The sequence below is a fragment of the Stegastes partitus genome, unplaced genomic scaffold (genome assembly GCF_000690725.1).
Source record: "Stegastes partitus isolate 25-593 unplaced genomic scaffold, Stegastes_partitus-1.0.2 Scaffold1270, whole genome shotgun sequence".
Classification (NCBI taxonomy): Eukaryota; Metazoa; Chordata; class Actinopteri; family Pomacentridae; genus Stegastes; species Stegastes partitus.
Window position 1 is genome coordinate 121,279 of NW_007579001.1, and position 23,232 is coordinate 144,510.

At 44.1% G+C, this 23,232-nt stretch overlaps 1 protein-coding gene across 2 annotated transcripts in view; it reads right to left on the reverse strand.

Moving 5' to 3' along the window:
* The window catches only part of LOC103369319 (serine/threonine-protein phosphatase 2B catalytic subunit alpha isoform), a 67,255-nt gene extending 44,649 nt beyond the window's left edge, over positions 1-22,606 (reverse strand). For both annotated transcript variants that reach the window (XM_008298009.1, XM_008298008.1), the window contains exon 1: positions 22,334-22,606. In XM_008298009.1, the coding sequence (XP_008296231.1) occupies positions 22,334-22,394 (61 nt within the window). In that variant the 5' untranslated portion in view covers positions 22,395-22,606. The remainder of the gene's footprint in view (positions 1-22,333) is intronic.
* Positions 22,607-23,232: the final 626 nt, after the last annotated feature.

The window sequence follows — 23,232 nt, forward strand, 5'->3', positions numbered from 1 at the left end:
GACCATATTATCTGTAATTTAACATAAACAGAAATCTGTATAACTTCAGTGTGATTTGATTTACCAAACTTTTAATCCTTATATACCTACTTTTTCTTTTAAATGTTGTTATTTACAGTTTTTGCCTGGTATTTTTAGGGCTAATATGTACACAAATTATCATTTTTTCTTATTTACTAGAAATGTATAATTTACAAAAACAGGTAAAATCTCTAAAATGACAGTTTAAATAATGATTTACCATTCCTCAATCCTTAATAAACACATTTTATTTCAGGTAAAGCTGCCAAATATGAATAAATAATGATATTACATGATTAAAAAAAGTGCAATTTTACATTCACACATTGCAAAAGAAGGAATTATTGTTTGTAAAATGATTGATTTTTAATGTGGATATTATTTGCAATTATTTACAATATTTTTTTGATTGTTAACATGTAAATTAATATTTTTCTTCTGGGATTTTATAAGAAATTTATAACTCAGCAAAGACAGAAAATCTCACGAATTAATTAAATTAAAAAAAATTTTAATTGCAATTTTTAACATGTTTCTTCATTTAAATACCAGAAACTATCTGTAAAATAATATTTTAGCTGATATAAATACAGCAAAAAATGATTACCGTGGACATTATTTATAGTTTTGTCCTGGTTTGTTAGGGTCAACAGGTACAATAATTATTATTTTTTCACTAGCTATTAACAGTAATTTAACAAAATTAGGAAAAACTGTAAAATCACAGTAAATTGTTCAAAATCATTACAGTAAAAACATTTTTTAAAAAACATCCACATACGAACATCTACAGGTGACGGGATGCAACAACCGATGAAGCAGCATTTTGGTCCCATTCAAACGACTCTGGGTGCTGCCAGTGAACCACGTCTGCTCCCGCCGAGGTGACAAAACACGGCACATTTTAGAATTCAAACGCTAAAGAAAAACATTATTCTTTAATTGAAACGACGCGTATGAGAGCTGTGGTTGTTGGCGCGCCGGCGGCCTCTCAACACATCACCCTTCCATTTCCTACAGTCATGACAATGGAAACACTGTGAACTTTCCCCCTGTGGAATTTCTAACAGCCCTCTTATTAACAAGAGTAACACCCACCTCTGCCAAAACATTACACGGCACATTGTAATGGTAGGTTCTTCTCTCGAAAGAAAGAAAGAAAGAAAGAAAGAGGTGTTACTCCCGAGACAAAAATTAAACGCTGGGAGTTGAGGAGAAACTTGGGTGTAAAAAACTTCGCCGAGGAAGAGAAATCGCCAAACATTTGTTGTTTTAAAAAAAAATCTAATTGTGGGAGTCCAATATTACATTATATAACCATTCATTGAAGGAACTAGCTGTTAAAAAAAACATTCAAAGCAACAGGAAAAAAAAAAAAAAGAAATCTCTCCAATCCTTTTGTGGCCAAACCCTGCTATTATCAGCAGAATCAGGATTTTCCCAGACAGCCACTGATTGTTGCAAATAACCCTGTGCATCCACCCGTCCTCTCACACGGAGCTGTGCAGCCACGAGAGCATAAACTGACCCGCGGCAATCTGCCTGAAACAAGTATGACTCAGAAAATGGTCTCCATTAGCTGGTTGCTTTTGCCTTCATTAATTTTACCATTTCTCTGTTCCCTTTCTGTTATGTAACTGGGAAATTGCATCGCAGCCTCGACTCCGGCATGAGAGACGAACGACTGGAGAGCGAGGGAGGGTCAGGGAGGATGAAGAAACCCAAAAAAAAGAAAGAAATCTGGAGTCTGATTTAACTTTGCCTAGTAATTTGTCTCAGATTAGTATTGTAATTTCCAAGCTACAAATTAAAGCCATCCATCAGCTATTAGGTTTAAGGCTTAATAGACCACTAAAGCTCTGTATGTCTGGAGGGCGCGCTAAATAAACTTTAAAGCTGATTTAATGGACGTATACTAACCCAGCACTGGTCACGTTTATAGCAACGATTTGATGAGTCAAAGGTTTGAACTCGAGATTAGCCACCTTCGTGAAAGAATAGTCACGCAGGGCAGGGATTCGGGTGTGAATTTCGAGAAGTTCTGCCCCCGTGGAGACGGAAAAACGGGCAGCCTCGAGGCCGGCGCAGCTCACGGCTAATGCAATCTCTCTGAGGAATGAGACAGCGTGAGGTGCGCAGTCATATGGTGCCGGACAGATCAGCTTAATTGGAGAAAGTGAGACAGACTGTTGCAGAGCTCGACAACCCCCCCGGCTTCATTTAGCCAACCTGGCCTGATCTGGCAGCTCGGATGTCTGAGATTCCTGCACATCGTCTTCGTTTTCGCTGAAAGTTGCATGTGCTGAACAGACATGGGTGCAGCCATATCCAGAGGAACCTTCCAGAGCTACAGAGCAAGAATAAGTCTGCAAATGCTGCACACATTACAGTCAGTCGATGGAGATGTAACCGGTGTCACCGCTAGCATCTACCGACTGTGGCTGCTCCATACCGTTCACCTAACAGCCACCTTTAAACATATTCAATCTAAGCTAGTTTAGCAAACAAATGAACTCCTCCAAACCCACACAGACACAACACACTGATCCTACGATAAGATTCTTCCAGCTCAGCATCTTTTCCATCAGATGCCAAATCGAGCGCTGACGTTGCGCGATGCAGCGAGGGCCAGACTCTCGGTTGTCACGTCAACCCCTCCATCCCCTTCCACCAGACAAGCCACCGCACCAGCAATTTTCCTCCCCTAAGACTCAGCATGACCAGTGGAAATCTCAGCGTGACCGACGGGGAGCTGAGGCAGAACAAAGACTCGGGGGAGCTGTGCGCGAGTGCAACAAAGGTCAGCTGGCGGCGCACAGTATAGAATACCAGAGGTGATTTGACTGTATGGACAGATGTTATTATGCAAAGACAGCGTGGTGTCTGATCAGAAGTCTGATACCGATCTACAACTCTGCTTCCTCGCCGGCACAAAGCGACAGACTCTTATTTCCCTGAGCCATTTGCCTTTTTTTTTTTTTTTTTGAAATACGGTGCCGTGCTCTTTATCCCGAGGCAAGGTAAGTGGCTGGCAGCACAGGCAGGATCTCTCTGTAATGAATCAACTCACTATCTGATCAAATAAAAACCAGGTGAGACAGAGCAGTGACATGCAGAGAAAGCAGAAATGCACCGAGCAGCACGTCAACAAATGAGGGATTAGGCTTTAGAATAACCGCATATGCATATATGAGATTAATCTGCTATTGACGGTGCAGAAATGAAAAAAAAAAATCAATCACACTCAGACTTTTATCCAGTTGGAAGCCTTTTAGTGATGAGTGTGTGTGTGTGTGTTGTATGCGCAGGGGACGACTGCCAAGTGTTGAACAGGGCACCGAGAGTGTGCAACTCACTCTCCACCGATAGCCAGTGTTTGTTAATTAAATTACATAACTACACTGAATTAGAGTGGGATAGGAGTCCAGGATGAACAGAATGCATGAGCATCTGTAGGCGGCAGGAAACAAAGGACATACTGTACAGCAGAAAGCACCTCAGCTTCAAATGTCATCTGGCAGCAGTTTCGCGGCTTCATCATTGGGCCGTTTGGTTCGTTCCGAAGCCGATTACCTGACGTGCGCGATGCAGGAGAGTCACGCGGCCGCCGTTCCTGACGACAAAGAGCTGCGGCACGTGAACCGTGTCGCATATTGTATTCACGAGGCGATAAATTATGTGCAATATGGTCTACGGCGCGACATCTGTAAGTCAGATTGGAAATTTGCAGGTTTTTTTTTTTACAACTCCGTCTTCCACCTAGAAAGCCAATAACGCCGTCAATCAATAATTCACAAGTCGGCGCTACGTAGAAATGATGCATCTCTTAGATTCAATTAACAAGATTTCAGCTGCAGAATGACACGAATGGCACAGTCGGTAGTAAGAAATAATAAAAAAAAAGGGGGTATTATAACACAAAAAAGGGTTTAAACAATATTAAAGCTTGTGGATTCAGTTACAGAAAAACGAACACGGACGAGGGCGAGAAATGAAAAAAAAAAAAAGCCTTTTCTTCTCCTGTCAGAGTCTGGTCTTTTAAACACCAGGCACTTAGTGGCACATTTGAATTTCTCTGCAAAATGAAGCACCGCTGAGCTGATGCACAGCTGAATCCATGCACGTGGTATCTGCAATGTGACTCAATACATCAAATCTACTATGTTATGTCACACCAAGATACATTAGGAAGTCGACCAGTGGACAGAACGTAAAGGACTCCCATCTGCCCGGCGAGGACCAGACGTTCAAAAGGCCTGCAAGGCTTTAGGACTGACGGTGAAAAGGTCACTTATAAATTGGTGTGAACCTCTTTAACATGCATTAGTAGGGATAGAAGCCGGCCTGTAGCTTTGAAGCTCAGCGCTTTGAGTCTGCTGATTATATCTGTGTGCCGTTATGGGAATGAAGTGGGCTACCTTTGTGGCAGAGAGGGGAGGGGAGAAAAAAAAAGGAAAAAGAGGCCTTTGGCTGCGTCAGAGGGAATAATAATGCAAAAGGGGGTCTAAGCAGAAGTGTCAACAAAGACAGAGGGGGCCTGTATCAAAGACGGATGTGGTGCCACGAAGACAAGTCACGCTCCAGTGCCCAGCAGGTATCAGGGATAACATATCTGATCATTTGTTCACACAAATTACTCCCTCAAATTAATAATTTGTACCCTTGTACTACTCAATTTGCTCCCCGCAATTAATAATTCACGTCCTAAAATTACTAAAATGGTGCCTTCGAATTACTCAATTCATTGCCATGAATTAAACGCAAGCCGGTTGAATTTATTGCAGCAGAAGGAACAGAAGTTACATGTTGTTCCCATCCCCGACCAGGAAGTAAACAGCACCCAGACATTGAATTAAACACTAGTTTTGTCTGCTTTTGTGTCTCATTTTGGGTCTCATTTGCATCGTTTTGTGTCTGGTTTTCCTGTCGGTTATTTGGTTTCATGGCTCGTTGGGACGCCGTCGCCTCCTTTTCATGATTTCGTGTTTGTCATTTATCTCGCTTTTCATTTTGTCTCCTATTGTGTCTCGCTTTTGCCATGTTGTGTTGTCTTTTTCTTTTGTGTCTTGTTTGTGTTGTTTTTCTGGTCTAATGTTTGTTCAGCTCACTGTTAGTTTGTACAGCAGCCAGCTGTTAACTGTCACTCTTTGTACGGCTCCGAAAGAAGCTTCACAACACTCCAGCTAGAATTTGGCTGGATTTGTACAGTAATATATGACAGCGTGCTTTGTTTTACTAATTCGCCCTCACAAGTTATTCATGTATTACACAGCTGCATGAAACTTTAAGCTGCGCGATCGTTCTCTTTTCCCTGCTCCGGTCTTCGGCTATGGCCTGTGGTCAATGTCATAATTAATTGTGTCTCTAATGACCATAACTTCAAATTAATGCTACCAGTGGACTATGACTGCACTTTAAAGAGCTGCTGACCATCGTGATCTGCTGCAGAGATATAAGCTTTTACATTGCATCAACAAACAGGAGAGATATTAGATAAAAGTGAGTAAAAGGGTTGCCAGGGAAACAGTGCTGTAGAGTCTCAGTCTTAATCTTTCATCCATCAAAATATTGGCTTAAAAATGAATTGCCGCCAGCATGTTACATTCTGCACAGAGCTGATCCAACGCTAAAGAATCGAGCAGAGGCCCGATCATACATATTACACTCTAACACGCTTTACAATGACATGCTATCAGAGCGTGGCGAACACAAACAGCAGCAGCAGCAGCAGCAGCGATGGTGCGTCTGACAGCTGTTCGCTGCAACAACATGTGTGGCCGTCTGCACAGAGGTTTCCGTCAATGACAGTTATTTAAGGCTCCTCATTATTAAGATGGACAGGTTGTGTACGAAACAAGGCAACAATACACCCAAGACCTGCATCCATGCTGCCATAGCTGTCAGCGGTTACCAAGGCCCGTCCAGCTCTGACAGAATATAGCCCGTAGCAGTGTTTTAGAGACCCGGGCGACGTGCAATGAGTGAGCGACAAGCAGGCGTTAATCCGTCTGGTACAGATTTTAGACGAGAAACGTAGAAAACGTTTGCAAGAAGCAGGTGATCAAAATGCACCGCTGCTCAGACAGCACTCCGACTAAGTCCCTGATTAATTAGTGAGGTTAGGACTGAAGCGTGGGAGGCTGATGTGGGCGAATGTCGGGATGGATGAATGTACATGTGCACGTAAGGACGGATGGAAGGGAGCTGGCGAACGGATGTTGAGCTGAGGGGGGGTGGACAGGCGTTCTGTAAGGGATGTCCCTGTGCTGTTTCTCTGGTGATGGTGTTGGTTGGGTGTGTGGCGAGCCATCAGTACAGCAGCGGATCAATGGCACAGTGAGAGGCCGCCAGGGACACGGATCACGGCTGGCAAATGACTTCAGTTATTTGGAGCTGGTGCTGGGGGAAGGGCGTGAGTCAGGAAAGATCAGTCAATGAAATAAAAACGCATCAAAATGGATGAAAAAAAAAAAAAAAAAAAGGAGCATCTGCCAATCTATAAAAAACGATGCACTCCGTGACTCTCAGTCCACTGATGGGACGTCCCTGCAGACTTACACAACTCTGCAGCAAATTATAAGCCGAGCCCTGACAACAGACAGCAGGAAAACTGAATGTCTAGAAAGCCATATTAAATACGGACGCTATTAAAAAGCTCTCAAAAAGGGGACGGTAAAGCAGACGCTAAACAACACGTGTGGCTTGGAAACGTGACGCAAACATTGGGGAGTTCATCGCATTCCCTCTCCTGGACTCGCTGCTTTCCAAATTTACATAATCATAAGTCATTTTAAAAGCTCGCTGCTGAAAACCAACAGAGACGCTCCAATCCAATACCATGGATCGGTTCCTGTGCCCAAACTGACCTTGCGAATGGATCCTGTGTGACCCACGGTGCATCCGATCCACATTAAACACACTTTCTTTGTCGGCGGCCTGATAAAATTCAGCGTTTCGCAATCAAGTCACTTTCACCGTGACTCAGTTTTTTGTTTTTTTGGTGCCACAACCATCTCTGGCCTCACGCTACCTCACATCAGAATGACTGTGCTGGCTTCCTCGCGGTGAGGTGGCACATTTTGAATATGAGCAAGAAGGGAGCACTGACTGTGCATTTGGAATAAGATACTCTCGGCTAAAACACATCAGCAGAGGAAAAACACTTCACCGGTGCGTCCCTGAAATCTAATTGGTGCATTCGGCTTTGCATTTTTTTGCTATTGTGTTGTCTATGCAGCGGCAACAAACATTAAAGCAAAACCCCACGATAAAGGAAGGCTCATGACGAGGGAGAATTTCTACTTCATAAACCAGAAGTTCCAGGAATTAACAGCCAGAACTGTATTTGAATAGGACTCCCAGAGTGAGTATCATCTCAACTTAGTGTATTAGGACACTGAGTACAAGTGTAATGGCCAGTTCATCACTCCAATAACATATAGGCAGCCCTGTTTATACTGCAATAGCCAGCTGGTTGCATTTATCCCTTTTACTGACCACACAGCAGCTCGCCACAGATTTCACTGCAGCACCGTGTCAGTCTGATTATTCCTGATGTGTGAATGCAACACAGGATATCTGGAGAACTGACTGTGTCAATGGGAAGCATGGACAAACCAAAGCTCCTCCAAAGTCTGGCTGCGACTACTTTTATTCCAACTCTCATAATGATAAATTATAAAGGTGTGGAAGCCTGAAAATTACCTCTTAAAGCATCTCCATATATCAAACGTTTGTTTTAAGTTCCACTTTTTTTTTTACACAATCTGCATGTACAGACCCTTGCAGCTTGGGTGGCTGACAATATTTCCATCATGTGTACCTGTATGAACCGTAGACAGGTGTTAGAACAACAGGTTACCCCTTAAATTAAACTGAGCTTCTTTCCATCCTGGTAACCATAACAACACATCACAGCCGAGCACTCCAAGTCCAGGTGCACCGTGTTTAAGGTGCACAGAATAAAGTTCAATGTAAAACTCCTCACAGAGGTCCGCGGAGACGTTAACGCTCTCTGGCATTTCCTCTGAAAGCCACTCTGACAGGCCCTGAAGAAGACATTCCCTGCTAGCTTTGCCGTGCCGAGGCCTGCCCCCCCTCCCCTCTCCTCCTCCTCCTCCTCCACCACCTCCTCCACAATGCCGTGACACAGGATTAGCTTTCATTAGAGAAGGCGCTGTAATCAGCTTTGGAGCATAGCAGAGACGGAACAATGGAGGAGGCTGAAAGGATCTGGAAGACAGGGTGCTATGGGTGCATGCTCGGCTGTATGCGAGCTATTTCCACCAACGGAGCCTGTGGCACACGACAGCCAGATAGTGTCATGTCCACAATTATCGGTATATTCCCCGGTGTTGCGTTACTACGTCTGAAAGCCTGCTGTCATGGCAAATAAATCAAATACAACGTCAATGCAACGTGCTAATTGCTTCACTTGTCTGACACTAGGAAGCAAGGCATTCTTGACCTGCACTTGGGGGGCAGCAGCACCTATAGATTTTGCTGCTACATGTAATATTTAGAGGCTCTAATTGGCAGTTTGCAGACAAGTGGACAGACCGGTTAATTTGCAATTCCTCCTGTTTGCGCCTGTCCATCTACAAGCACAACCATGAACTCGCCCCAAAGCAAAGAAAAGCAAGATAGCTACCGGATGTACTCACACATAGGAGGTCAGATGGATGTCGGCTTTAGACTTTGCACTGTTGTAAAGTGCAAATGCTATCAGAGGACTTGATGGGACGCTAAATATTTAATGGGTCAGCCATCTTTGGTGCATGTAGATCAACTAGGTGTGTCCGGGACAACGACCAAGCTACGCCTCATGAAATCCACGGGATCAAGAATTTCAACTGCAATCAAAATAACACGCACAGATCATAAAGCAAAACGAATTCTTCTCGTACCGCCTCCCTCAAAGCAAACAGACACAACTGATCCCAATATTGAAGTGTCACTCATGGTTCAAATGAAATTATGTCTCGCAACCTAGAAGGTGTGCGACGTTGACACGATGACGGCATCTCTGCGCGGGCCTTTAAGGCTGCAATTTCGACATTTTCTTCACACGGTAAACAGAAAGGTCAGGCAGCTGACGATGGATTGGTAGGCATGTTTGGATTCCAGTCTGGACAAAAAAAAAAAAAAAAAAACTAGCCCAGCACGTTGACAGAACCACCTTTGTGCGAGTCTTCCACCGCTCTCCATCATGTTGTCAACTGCCGCATGTATTCGGAAGGACTGACGACACAGGTCTATCGAGAACATATGTCCCCACTAACCCTGGAGAGCTCTGCCAGCGCACCGGCAGCCACTTTACAAAGCGTTTTTGTTGGTGGCTTGTTCTGTGAGTGCGCACTGACATGCAGGCAGGCGGCTGGACGGGATACAGATCCGCAGCGAGCAGTTCGGCTAACAACACCAGAAGCCTGACTTCAAAAGTCGAACACGTGAAACCAAATACTATAATGATAGCATGACAGAGAGGTAAAAATATAATGCAGCGTGCTACCACAAATAAACTGCAGCAACGTTTGCAGAAGTGCTTTCAAATGCTGGTTAGTCATGTAACGTTAGATCTGTAAGGAAATTAGCTGTAACTCTGTACCTGCTACTGAAAGCTTTCATTTGTTTCACCGGCTGCTGTAGTGAACCGTCCAGCGGCACCCTTTAAATATTTCAGCTGACATATATAACACTTCTGAGGAGAAGGCTGGAAAGAAATGTCTTGTTAATGGAGTGAAGTCAAGAAAACACAGGATTTCAGAACAACATTATGAAGCTACTCAAGGATGCTGCACATCTGGAGGAGGTCGAGCTCCACGATATCGCAAATCCTTAATCAGAAATCTGCACGTACGACTCTTCAAACAACCTATCGACTACAGCATTATCCAGCATGATACAATGTGGCATGTAAATCAATAGAAAGATGCTGTTACGTTCCAGAAACTCCAACTGACTTCAGTGTTTTCTGTACTCATTCACAGCTTGCCTCTGAGATAATATGCCTCAACAGGCGTGATCGCACCTCCCAAGGAGGGCTCGTTGGCAGCCGGGATGTTGGCATTTCTAGAATGCAATTACTAGACACATACAGAGGGGATGAGGCCAGTCTATATTTGCACCCACACTTGGTAAACGGAGCATACCAGACCTGAGGCTGACCCAAATAAAACACAGCCTGAACTGTAGATAACATTCCTCATCATTAATTAACCCCCACCGCCCCGATCCTCTCAGCCGGGAAGGTTACCTGCCTGACTTGAAAATTAATACCGCACTGCCAACTATCACAATGATCTGCAGACTGGGGCAAACCCTCCCGACCGTGCAAGAATAGCCGCATCACATATGTGAAATGGCATTCCTGCATGCTGTGTCAAAAGAATGAGGATGGGTCAGCAGCAGCGAGTGTGTTCTAAATGAATACGGCGTTCAAGTATAATATGCCATATAACAAGCGTTTTACTGGCATCAAGTGTTTGTGTTCAAGAGATCCATGGCTGAGCTTTCATTCCTGGCAGGCGGACTGTGGTTTTTGGGAGGACAGGTGGTGAGGCAATGGGATGGCACAGCCAGCCACCTCCTCCCACCTCTTGCCAAGACAACAAGGCCCCTAAGAGTTCCCTTCCTCTGCCATCGCTTCCTTTTCCCCCTTGCCCACGCCCACCTCTCAAGCCCATCTCTGTTTCTAGGCCATGACTGCGCGGGTGTGGTGGGTTCTCCTGCCAGCAGGGGTACCTGACTGCCAAGAAAGAAAAGCAAAAACAGCACGGCGCTGAAATAGGAGGGAGGGTGGGCAACAAAGGAATTACTTCTCTAAAGACCGGAGGAATTCTGAGTCAGCAAAGGAATATAACTCCACACCAAGCGCGCACACACACATATCTTGTCTCGCCATTCCCAGCCCCCACCACCCCACCACCCCACAGGAGCTCCATATATCAGGAGAAACTGTGACAGAGCCCCCGAAGTAGCTGCTATTATGCAACCCTTCTGGGCTAAAAGTGACTGTAAAGTAAATCATCCTTCTCTGCCGCCAGCCTGACCTCCATATTGCAGAGAAAGCACTTTCAAAATTCACTAGTGGAGTATAATGCTGAAGGCACCATCTGTGCAGGCTTTACTAGCAGCAGTGAGATTAAAGGCAGTTAAAGCCTCACATTTGAAAGCCATCTCCTCCGTCAGCATCCAATCAAAGATGAGAGCATAAGTAAGGGGCCGAGGCCTTTACTCTCTAGGCACGGCTGGGATGTGTGGGTCAAGCAGCAGTGAGCTGCCTGGGTCGCGGCCCTGCTCCCTTTGGGACAAACAGGCCTGCTACAAGGGTCATGTGTTCTTGAGGATCAGGTCAGTGAGTAGGTTCAGCTCACTTGACAGCTTGACTGCCTGAAGGGAGCCTTGACTCTCTTCTGCTGCACTTCACTCGCTGCTACATGCAAATCTTGTCAGACCAGATACAGGGGGGGGTTTCTCAAAGTCTTCACCTTTGCAAAAATTTCAAAGGGCACTCCTGCTGGGAATAAACATCCAGCAGCTGTAATGTTATACAGACAGAGGGAATACGCAGGGCTGACAGTTCAAGTAGGACAAAATACACTGTTGTAAATCCTGGGTGGGGTATTTAAGTTATCCGCCGCTCAAACATGCACTATATTTACTTTCATCAAAAGCAAATAGGCTGTAAAAAAAAGACATCCCATGCAGCGCTGCAGCCCGGTGCACTGGAACAGAATAGCTCTGTACTGTATGCACCATCTGTTGGGCTGAAAAGAAGCCCCTGCCCTGCTAACTGCTGGCTACCAAACACACAGAGCTCAGCGAACGTTTCATGCAGTTTACAACTATTGTCTGACATCACTACTGCCATGTGTGTTTGTGATTATAAATAACCATGGTTTTTTTGTTCTGGTGGAGGGTAGAAATTAAACCGATGCCAAAGCGCTGGCTGAAAAATCACTCGCAGATACACTATCTGCAGGCCGACCGGCTGATTTGTACCTCGATTTGGCCGTCCCCGAGGCTCGCCACATTCCTCCCGGGGGATCGGATTACGTTCTATACAGGGAGACGGTCCTGAGGCATTATGGGTGTTTTGGTCTTACAAACATGGGTCTGACACAGTTGAGCAGCAGCCTGAGCGAGCGAGCGAGCGAGCGAGTGTGCAAAAAGGGGAATGAAAAGAAACGCTGAATGAATGGCAGACGATGGCCTAGAGGAAGCGCTGTAGTCATGGTTGAAAGCCGGGGATGGCAGGACTGCAGCTAAAACTGAAAAGACAGAAATATAAAATATGTTGTTGGAGGGTGGCTGGAAGACATGACACAGAGACAGAAAATAGTCGAGCCAGTCAGGGGAAAAAAATAAAATAATCGCCTTTGTACACGATGTCTCACATTTTTACAGGACGTAAAAAAAAAAATAAAAAAAAAGGCTGACTGAAGTAACTGTCGAGCCTCAGTAGAAGAGCTGTCAAAGACATTGTACTCTTTAGTATTCTCCAGGCTGTGTGACACGGATGTGGACATACCAAAAGTTGTGTTCACAGCAGTAAGTGTGCACCAGCGAGCTGCTGTCACTCAACAGCCTCGCCGGTTTCTGTGGGGGCAGGACACTATTAAAGGTTTGCATGATATAGAAAGGCAACAAACAAGCTGCCAAGAGCGCGACAGCTCGGGAGCGCCTCGATGTGTGCGTGTTTGTGTGTGTGTAGCGTCGGGCCGGGGTGTGACAACGGTATTAATTACCAACAATGGACCACATCTAGGACTCGGGGAGTTCACATAGAGCGGAGATTAGCCTGGTGGAACAACATGTTGAACACAAACAGTGCAATGGGAGGTTCCACCTTCTTCCCCACATCTGACATTCTTCAGAGTCTTTCCCACACGTGTATTAACATGCACGACAATGACAGCCGACGAGTGCATCAACAGAAAATCTCTCTGTGTGCGTGTGTGCGATCGATAATTGATCCGTTCATAAATGGCAGGCCCACTTTACAGCCAGAAGATACAGTAGGAGTGCCTGTGCTCTTAATGGTGCAACAGGGAGCGGGCTGACGTTAAAGCTCGAATGATTGGTCGGTGTAATGTATGGTGTTTGGACGGGCACAAAATCAATGGAAGCCACGGGACGCGAGGTGTCAGGCCAACTTCCCTCCAGTTGCACGAATGTGGACGACTCAGACAATTATTTGGGGAATATTCCCAGAGAACATCCACCGACTGGTTCTCTCTGAGCCGACTCCGGGGTGTGATTTAGTGGACAAAACAGCAAGGGCAGGAGAACAAACGCACCTCTACAGTTGGTCAGCCCCCAGTCTCCCCCCGCCGACACACCACAGTCACGACTCCAGCTCCGGTCGGCCTCTGCAGCCTCCGCGGGCGGCCGTCCTCCTCCCCCGCCCTCTCCACGTGGGAGGGAGTGACTGAGTGGCCTGCCATCGCCGGCTCTGGGGCAAACTTAACACCTCGCTGCCCTTTTCTGTTTTTGCCCACGGGCGAAGGAAGAACGACGGCAAATTCGTGCAAAAATTCACTTTAAAACCCGAGTCGCCGTGTAGATGAAAACTCAAAGGAAAAAAAGCGTATTAATAATAAATACGTGGATGAGAAGCATCGGGAAGCGCTGTCGTGTCTCGTCACACGAATCTCACGAGACAACATCCTGTCAGCTCAATTACAGACATCTGATGAAAGAGTTTAATAATTTTTTTTTTCCATCGGTAAACGAAGATAAGCAGTCACCAAATTCACCACCACGTGGAATCAGAGGGTTAATTCTCAGCCAGGTGGTCTATAATTAACGCGTGTGAATGAGTGTAAATAAACCTTGGGGCCTCGACTCACCTCCAGCTGTATTTGTATAGCTGGAGTTTCTCTCTCGTCCACACACTGGGCGCTTTAGCTCGTAAACCGACGACACCTGAAAAAAAAAAAAAAAGTCCCCCCCCTCCTCCAGGATTGTCATTTCACGCACCAGGATCAACAGCGAACGCGCCGAGGGAAACTACACGGCACATGATGTGCTTATTTAGCCATCTGTAATTAGGGCTTTCCTCAATTAAGCTAATTTTTTTGCTCACTTGCTTAATGTAGCCGAGCAATAAAACACCTTACTGTTAAAAGGCTCCGTGCAGAACCCGAGAGTGGTGTTTGCTTTTCACAGCGCCGAGTGAAAAATGAATTTCTTTGTCTAAATCCCTTAAAAAAAAGCTAAATCGCATTATCCAACACAGGCAGCAACGGAGGGGGGAAAAAAAAGAAAAAAGCAGCTCAGTGCTGTTGTCCCCTGTGTTACTTATGGCCTTATTGAAGCATATCCATAACGCTTGATGAAAAGTATTGATTGGACTTTTAATTAAAAACATTTTCCTCTCAAGTCTCCAGCTGCAAATGAAATGAAATAAAAAAAAGCCGAGGATTTAAACCCTATACGGCAAACAACAAGTGGGAGCTGGTACGTATGACATTTAATATGAGTCCTACGCATTCTTCACCTCAAGGGTCCGCTGGCTTTTAGTCAAAAGCTATGAGTCCTGCCCTGGAAAATGTCAAACTGCATTTCAAGGACTGAACCCGTCGCTGGCCAGAAACCACCGGGGCAGCATGTCTGAATGCGCTGATGCCATGTTGGCGGCTGCTGCTGCTGCTGCTGCTGGTGGTGGTGCTTCAGCCATCAGCCAAACCGAACCGCCGCCAAAACAAACCTGCAGTGGAACGCGGCGCTACACCCCGAAGACAACTGTGAATTCTGTGTGAAATCCTGTTCTGCCGTGAAAGCTGATAGGCTTCATCAAACACCCTGGAAAAATAAAAAAAATAAAAAAATAAAGCGCCTGATCAAACCGAAACAGGAGAATTAGTGCGGTTCAGGAGCAAATTTGCTTTTCGGAGTCACTTTGCAAACCAGCATCACTGATTGGAGCGTAGAAAGACACATAGGTCGATATAACAAACTTCCTCATAGCTGAGGTCTGGCTCTACTCGTATACTAGTCGCCTGCAGGAAATGAAAAAAATAAAAAAATCAGCATATTCAACAGTTCTTCACAGGAACAGGTCGCATTTGCATCAACTTCAGCGTGTGTTTGTATGTCAACAAGTACAAATGCTTACAAGATAGCAGACAAGAGGCAATCTCCACTCCACTCCCACCATGAGATATTGTGTTTTCTTACCGTGTCACCCCCCCACCACCACCTCCCTCTATAGTTGATGAGCCGACACAAGACATTCCTTCCCCTGCGGTGACTTTTTCCTGCTTACTAATCTACCGTTTACAGGCACCTCGCAGATGGCTTTACTCATTTTACCCCAAATTTGAATACAAACGACCGCCTGGCACAGCACAGGAGTGTGTGTGTCTGTCTGCATCTGTCACACGGCGGCGTGCAGGGGCTTGTCCCGACGCACCGAGCCTCCCGGTTAGCATGCAGGTATGTTTTCGCAACCTTCTTCCTCTTTAAATGGTGCGGCGAGAAAATCCCAAAATTGTATGTTCGGGAGGGATTTGTTCTAGTTAAAAACATTACATTACCACCGCGGAAATATTTTATTCGAAAACATTACTCAGCGCTGCTAAAATGGTTTTTCATTAAGGTATACGGTGTAAGCTGCGTGTGTGTGTGTGTGTGTGTGTGTGTGTGCATACCTGTGGGGCTAAATAAATATTCAGCTCATTTGAAATACCAACAGAGTGCTATTCTTCAGCGAAGGATAAAGCTCCGAGTGAAAATGTTCATTCATTACGTTGATGCGCTGATTTTAAATTATGCAGATTCGACTGCTTTAATGGGCTGCAAGGAAAAAAATAAAATCAGACTCCAGCAGTCACAGAAAACATCTTATTCTTTAAAAAAAACATAAATAAATAGAGACAAATGCTACATGCTGATTAAATTCACCTCAATTCTGCAAACCAATCTGACATTTATGACACAAGAAGCGCTGCAGATGACCACAGAAACCAGGTCGCTGCATCTTTTTTATTTTAATTTTAAGAAAACCCACTGAGCAACTTCCAGAAGCACTGACCACCTGTAAAGATTAAGTGTATTGAAACTTGTGCAGCTCGCTCTGCTGACCAAACACTTGGAAGCGACTCTGCGAGGATTAAAAATGTGTCCAGATTTACTTGCCAGAACCTTCGCTTGTACTCAGAAAGCTGGATTCAGTGAATTCGTTTGGCTATTTAAAGGAACAGTCCGTCTAAAACCGGCCCTTCATATTTGCTCCCTTTAGCCGCTTTCCTTCGCCCACTCCTGCACATATATCACCTCCCATGATGAGTTTTTATGTTTTTTTAAATTACTATCACTACTAGTGTTATTACTGTGACAATATCGCTACTGTGAGGGAAGCGTGAGGTGAGCACAGTTTGGATCGACTTCATAAAAATCATTTAGAAAATAAAGTGCTCTTATTCATTTGGATTCAAAAGTGAGACTGAAAGATTAATTTTACTGCAGTGGATGTTGAATGGATCGACCATTCTAGTTAGCAAATCAAGCTATGATTCACAAAATGAAAGAAATATATATAAATATATCGCTCCTGAATCAACTCATCATGCACCGAGTTGTTAATTAAATTGAATTTCAATGATTCACAGCCCTTGACAAAGCATTTGCTCCCAGCTTTTTTTTTTTTTTGGCAAACAATCGGCCGACAGATGTTTCTCTGGATTTGAATTCTTCCGAAATCTGCTTTCTCGATTAACTGACCGAGCTAACGCGTGGACGCGGGCGCAGCCTGCCCCCACACAATCCAGTGTCTTCTGCAGCCTGTCGATGCTCGGCCCCTCTGAGTAGGAGTCGAAGTGAGAAAGCAGATTTACTACTCCGCTGGCCTCTAATATAACCCAACTACTCCCAGTTCACTGGGTTAGCCTCTCCTCCCCCACGCTCATTGTGCTGGGTGCCCAATATGTAGTTACATGTGTTGCAGACACTGTATTGATTGATTTGTGACTGTGCTGCGACCGAGTCCACAGAGGGATCTAATGACACACAACTCCTGCCTCTGTTCCAAATGGCTTTTGTTAGCCACTGTAAGCTCACAGCAGCGCCATGTGTTGCTGTCTGCCAGCCATGAAATGGGAAATGCTGAGCGGTTGTTTATACCGAGGCGGATTTTTTTTTTTTTTTAACCAAACACAACAGCACAACATTATGATCTATGGCCCACTGTGGGTATAGGCAATCAAGAGAGGAATTTTTTTTTAAAGAAAAAGAGGGAAATGTGGCCCATGTGGTGTTCATAAGGCACCTTAAGAAGAGCCACAGCTTCCATCAACATATAAGTTACAAAACCGCTGCTTACAAAAGGGCTCATATGTATTAACAGTATGAGTTCAAAGGCTCGCAAATCCCCAAACTGTACTCATAGGATTAGCAATAAGCTAAAAACGCCAAGGTAGGTATAGAGTTTTTCTCCCCCCTCCTCCTCCCCCCTTTTTGCTTTATCAAAACCCAACATCCATTTGTTCACATGAATTAGCAAGAGCAGAAGCTAATGCATGGAGTCAGATTACAACCTCCGAGCAGAGCCGCCTTTATCCCCCTATATGGAGCTTAATCTGTCCAAATCCGCTGCTTTGCCGTGCCCTAAATCCACAACAGAGCCTAATTCCTCTTTAATCTAATGAGCGGTAAAGGTGCACTTTCTCGGCTTCAGGATACCGCAGACCCGAGCATCTGGGGCGTCACATCGCAGCCGAGGTGACGCAACGCCGCCGCCACCGAAAACTACCCAAAGGATCTCTTGCGTCACAGCAGACCGGGCAAGAAGATACTAGCTTTGATCGTTTGTGTGGTTATCTCCTTGTCAGTCATTGTTTCTGCTGCAGGCGACGTTTCCAGGTTGAGTGGACGGCTGTCAAAAACACACAAAAAAAGAGAAAGAGCAGAGGAGCCCCTCCAGCCGCCAGCACCCAGACTTCTCTTCACATGCCAAGGAGATAAGTCAACAAACAAGGAGAGAGGTGTCGCCCCCCCAACACTTGTGAAACTCAGGAAACTGACTGACTAACTTTTACTGATTCAGAAAAGTTCGAAAACACAGGAAGTCTTGCACAGCCAAGCGAAGTCTTGCAGGTTGGACAAGTGTGGAAAGCTGAGGAGGAGGAGGAGTCTGGAAACTGGAATACGATTAATAATAATTGCGATCATTACGCCTTCTCCTTTCGCATAAAGTACGATGTGGCTCAGATGAACTTCTCTGCTCTTCAACAGGAGCAGCTACAATCAGTTACGTAACACAAACAAACGCAGCCAATCAATATAATAAGAGCCGGAGCCAAGAAACGCATCTGGAACGTTGTCTTACTTCATCGTTTCTTCTCTAAACTTAAGTTCCACTAAGCTGATGAATAATTGGGATTAGAAATAATGACTAAAATAACTGATAACAGAAGTAGTCAGAGTTTTTCCATTCACTCTTTCTAAGGAGCAAGTCAAGAAAACAAGAGTGGACGAGACATTCATGCAACTCCAGACGAGATAAATTCTATTAATTAGCAGAAAAACAGCCAAAATTAAATATTGAAGCTAATTTTCCTGTTAGTTTACAGATTTTCCCTTTTTGGTTAAATTACATGTTAACAGAAAAAAAGGCTAAAAATGTAAATAATGTCCAAAAATATAATTATTTTGCAAATATTTGTTGTTACTTGACAGAAAAAAATACATTAAGAATTGAAAAACACAAAAATATACATAAATTAAAGACAATAACTAGTAAAATCACAGAAAAAAAGTATTATTTAAGGTTAAACTGAAAGAAAACAGGCCAAAACTGTAAATATACCACATCAAAAATCTGTATTTTTTATTTTTTACAAATGGCAGTTTGTTCTTTAACCATGTTTGGCTGTAAAATTACATATTTAAAATCAGTAGACATGTATTATGTGACTGATATTTGCCATTATTTTTAGTTTAGTTGTTTTGTTTTTTTGCGTTTTTGTTAAATTTCACAGTCTTTAACCATTTTTCATGTGTTTTTCTGGCTCCCATGCTGCCAAAGAGTCATCGTTCTTTCATTTTTTTATGGAAATAATCAGAATAATATAACAATCAGCCAGAACACACTGCAACCACCCAAGAACACTGCACCTCTAATTACACGAAGACAGTTTAATGCCATCTTTTTTTGTTTTTTTGCTCTTACAAAAAAAACAAACGTCCTTACTGGCTCTTGATTAAAATTAAAATGCTGAGCAGAAGGGAAAAAAAACTGCGTGCCAAACACAAACTAAAGATGGAGTTACTGGTTTTGCAAGACGTCACCAACATGCAGCAGACAATTTCCACTGAAATTTCAACTTCACAAATTACACACACTGGCGCACGATTAAACTTCTAAACAGCCTCTGCAGCGGTTATTATAAATCACCCAACTTTCCCTCAGCGAGATCCCCATGCAAATAAACCTAATGACGAGGTTTACGCATGCTAATGAGGAAGTATCACTCAGCATGACAACACCTCGAGGAAAATTGGTAATTTTATACGTGTGTGTGTGCGTGCACCTGACGACAGAGGAACACGACAATGGCACACATGTCGGCCTGTGAAGCAGACCGGCGTGCAGGTGATCACACGTAAGGCGAGGATCAAGTATGTGGCATTACTTAATGTTCTGTTCTATAAATGACTCGGCTATCCAGCTGGGATCAGTGGCTGGCATTGCGCCGCTGTCACCACCGCCGTCTCTCCGACCCACGCACGTCTGAGCATGGGGGCCTCTTCTCAAAAGTCAAATGTCAGATGTTATCCATCCCCACTCGCAGAGAAGGACCCGGCGCGGCATCGGGGGCTCGGAGGCCCAGCTTCTCAGCCGGTGACGGAAAAACACCATTACGGAGCTCGTTTTGCTTTGCAGCGCCGGGCCTGTCATGATTGCACCATGACAACCATATTACTGATTATTTTATATCTTAGCCGGGGCAGCGCTGTTACACAACCACGCAGGGTAGGATCAGGTTCCCACGTTCAATTTTCACTCAACAAGTTCACTGTAGACACAACTCTGAAGAATGATGAACATTGAGCGATTAAAACATGACATTTAACTAGATATCTTTGGATTTAACAGCGCTAGTTGTGGTTAGTTGTAGCTAATAATTGCAGCAACAACAAAAAAAACAAAAGCACAGATTCGGACAAAAATAATCAGGATTATCATTCATCCCCAAGGTAATCCTTATTTAACTGCTACTTAATCAGGTAAGCCTTTAAAAAATGAATGCAACAGCTGCAATGATGAACCAGCGAGCAGGCAGGAAGACAATAATATCACCACACAGGCCACAGAGCTCGCTGAACAGAAAGGCTGCACGCTGGAAACGCTTCGTTTTTGACGATGAAAATGATGCAACGTCAGCTGATTAAACTCTTACCAGTAATTACTAAGCGGCGGCGGCTTTCGGGAGCATTAGGATAATATATTTCGTAAACAGGTGGATGCAAAGCACTTAGGATAAGTTGGACTGACACCTCGCCGCACGGCCAAAAACAAATTACTTCACACCTATAGCCTGCAGTTATTTTGTGGAGGTGCTTTGTACACAGCCAGCGTCCGTGTTGTCATAATACTGATGCATTACCAAAACACTGACTTCTGGAAACTTGATGAATGAATAATGAGCGAAATTACTTTCTCCACGTCCACATGAGGCTCAAGAGTGAGCCACATGAACCGGGCAGCTCCTCTTAATGTCTAATCAATACGTTTCAACCTGATTAAGACCATCGCAGGCCTTCGGGAAGCACAGGACTGTATTGAGACGTGCAATTCGATGGCATCTCCTGACGTGACAAGAGGAGAGCAGCTTCAGATCCATGTAACATCCAAGTCACTCGGCGGTATTGTTAAATCTCTATAAAACCCATACTTGTCATATCTATTTTTCAGTACCCTTCAAGTTGGCGGAGACTGTAGGGGTATGATCTCTTGAAATATTCATTACAAAAGCACCCGAGACACGCTGTGACTCTCTTTTAACACTCACCCCCATTTTCCCAGCAAAATGCAGCCACGGCACCGCTCTGTGTGCTCGCTCCGAATGGGAAATTGTTGCAGTTGTCGTTTTGTTGCAGCATTTTCGAGCCTTAACGGAGCAACCGAGTGTAACTCATTGGAGATCGAGGCTCAGGCTTGTGTGTAATACAGTCAATGATTCCGGTCATGGTCTTTTGAACAGCCTTTTGGAGATCTCTCAACAAAAAAAATAAATAAATCTTGATGTTTAATGGCCACTGATGATCTAATCATTTCAATCGGTTGAACTCTTGCAGCTAAAACTCAACAATTCCCTCATGTGCTTGTGCACACTGTGATCCCTGCACTGTTGATGATGTGCTGGGGAGTCGGGAGAGGATATTGGTTTGCAACTAGTGCTGGATCCAAACCAGCCAGCGCAAGTAAACACACTCTGTCATGTTATTTCTGCAGAAAAGCATTTGTCTTCCGTAACACGACTCGTGCTGCTGTCCTTGCACAGAAATGCTCTTTTTTTTTTTTTCCCCTCCTTGTTTTTGTGCTGCCTTTTTTTCTTTTTTTTTTTGCATGACTGACATGCAGCTGGGCAGGCTACGCTGCTCCTATTCCGGGTTAGGTCGACTCGATTATGATCTTTATTGCATTCTTATGGTAGACTGCAAAGGTGGAATGTCAGACCTGTAAACACAGAAGGCAGGAAGAAACCACCCCATGTGGCGTGAAGACACACAAATTGTGAGGTTACAAAATAGGCGACATCAAGTTGTATTATGCAATGGTGAAAAAAATAAAAAAGAGGAGCCTTACAACAAAAAAAAAAAAAACAGTGGTGCATGCAGAATGAGGGAAAATCGCCCTTGGGGTTGAATGCAATGGTTGTGCAATATGTGCATGCATACTGTAAAGCTGTGCACTGTATATGAATCAAAATGCATGTGTCACAGGGCTGCCTGGAGGCTCCTCGGTGCTACTGAACACAGTGTATATGCAGGCTGAGCGGCTATATCACGCCTCACAAGTAGACAGTGACACATTTCTTGCTAAATTCTTGCTCTGGTCTACAAACTGGAGTTAGCCTCACTTCCTAGTTCGCTGCTGCTGCTGCTGCTGCTGCTGTCACAGCTCGGCTAACACCCTTCTTCCTCCATAAGCCAAGCAAGCAAACATTTTCTTTTTTTTTTTTTTCGACTACATTTTGCTGCTACGACCGTGAAGTCAGCACGGAGAAGACTGTGGCAGCGTCTCGAAAAAAACACTCACAGACCAAAAAAAAAAAAAAAAGAGAGAGACAGAAAGCACACTCACATTTCACCACCCTGTCCGTCGTAGATAACTTCGGTTCATCATTCGGCTTGTTTTCGGACATTTCCAGTGTGATATAAAATTGAGATATAGCAGAAATGAGACTGAAAACGGTCCCTGCGTTGCTCTCGCCGAACAACTCTTGAGTCTATCCGAGAAAAGAGACCGCAGTGATCTCACTCGGTCCTATCAGCGGCCAAAAATACTTGCAACAGGGTTACAATTTCACTGCTGGTGCTGTAGGAGCTGCTCTGTCTGATTTACTGTTACTCTGGATCAAGTTGTCTGAGCGCAGTGTGCACCCGAACTTGGCTGCTCCTTAAGTCCCGCCCCACCGAGGGGGCAGCGGCGCTTCCCATTGGTGGAACAGCGACGGCCCGCCTCCCCGCTTGTGCATTGACTCGCATCAAAGGGCTGTTTCTGTGTCACTCCGGTATTAATAACCGCTGTGGATAACCTGCAATAAACTCGTGATCGATTTCGCGCTTAGGTATGCACAATAAAAAAATTAATGATTAATTTTTTTAAAAGATCAATCATTTATATTGGTTTGCAGGGAGATAATGTGGTCGATTTTTGTCAAATTGTTCATATTTACATGCTTAGGTGAATTTAAAATGTGGACATCACATTTTGGGTTATTTTACCACAGTATTCAATAAAATTTTTTATTTTATTACTATTTTTTTTATTATTATTCATTTTATAATTTTTTAATATATATTTTTTTATTTATTTTTTAAATATATTTTTTCTTTTTCCTTGTATTTTATATTTTTTTAAATATATTTTTTAAAATGATTTTCTTAGTTTTTTTATTTCTCTGCTATTTTGCTATATCAAATAGCAAAGAGAATTTAAAAAAAAAAAAAAAAAGCATATCAAACAAGAGTTCGGGTCTT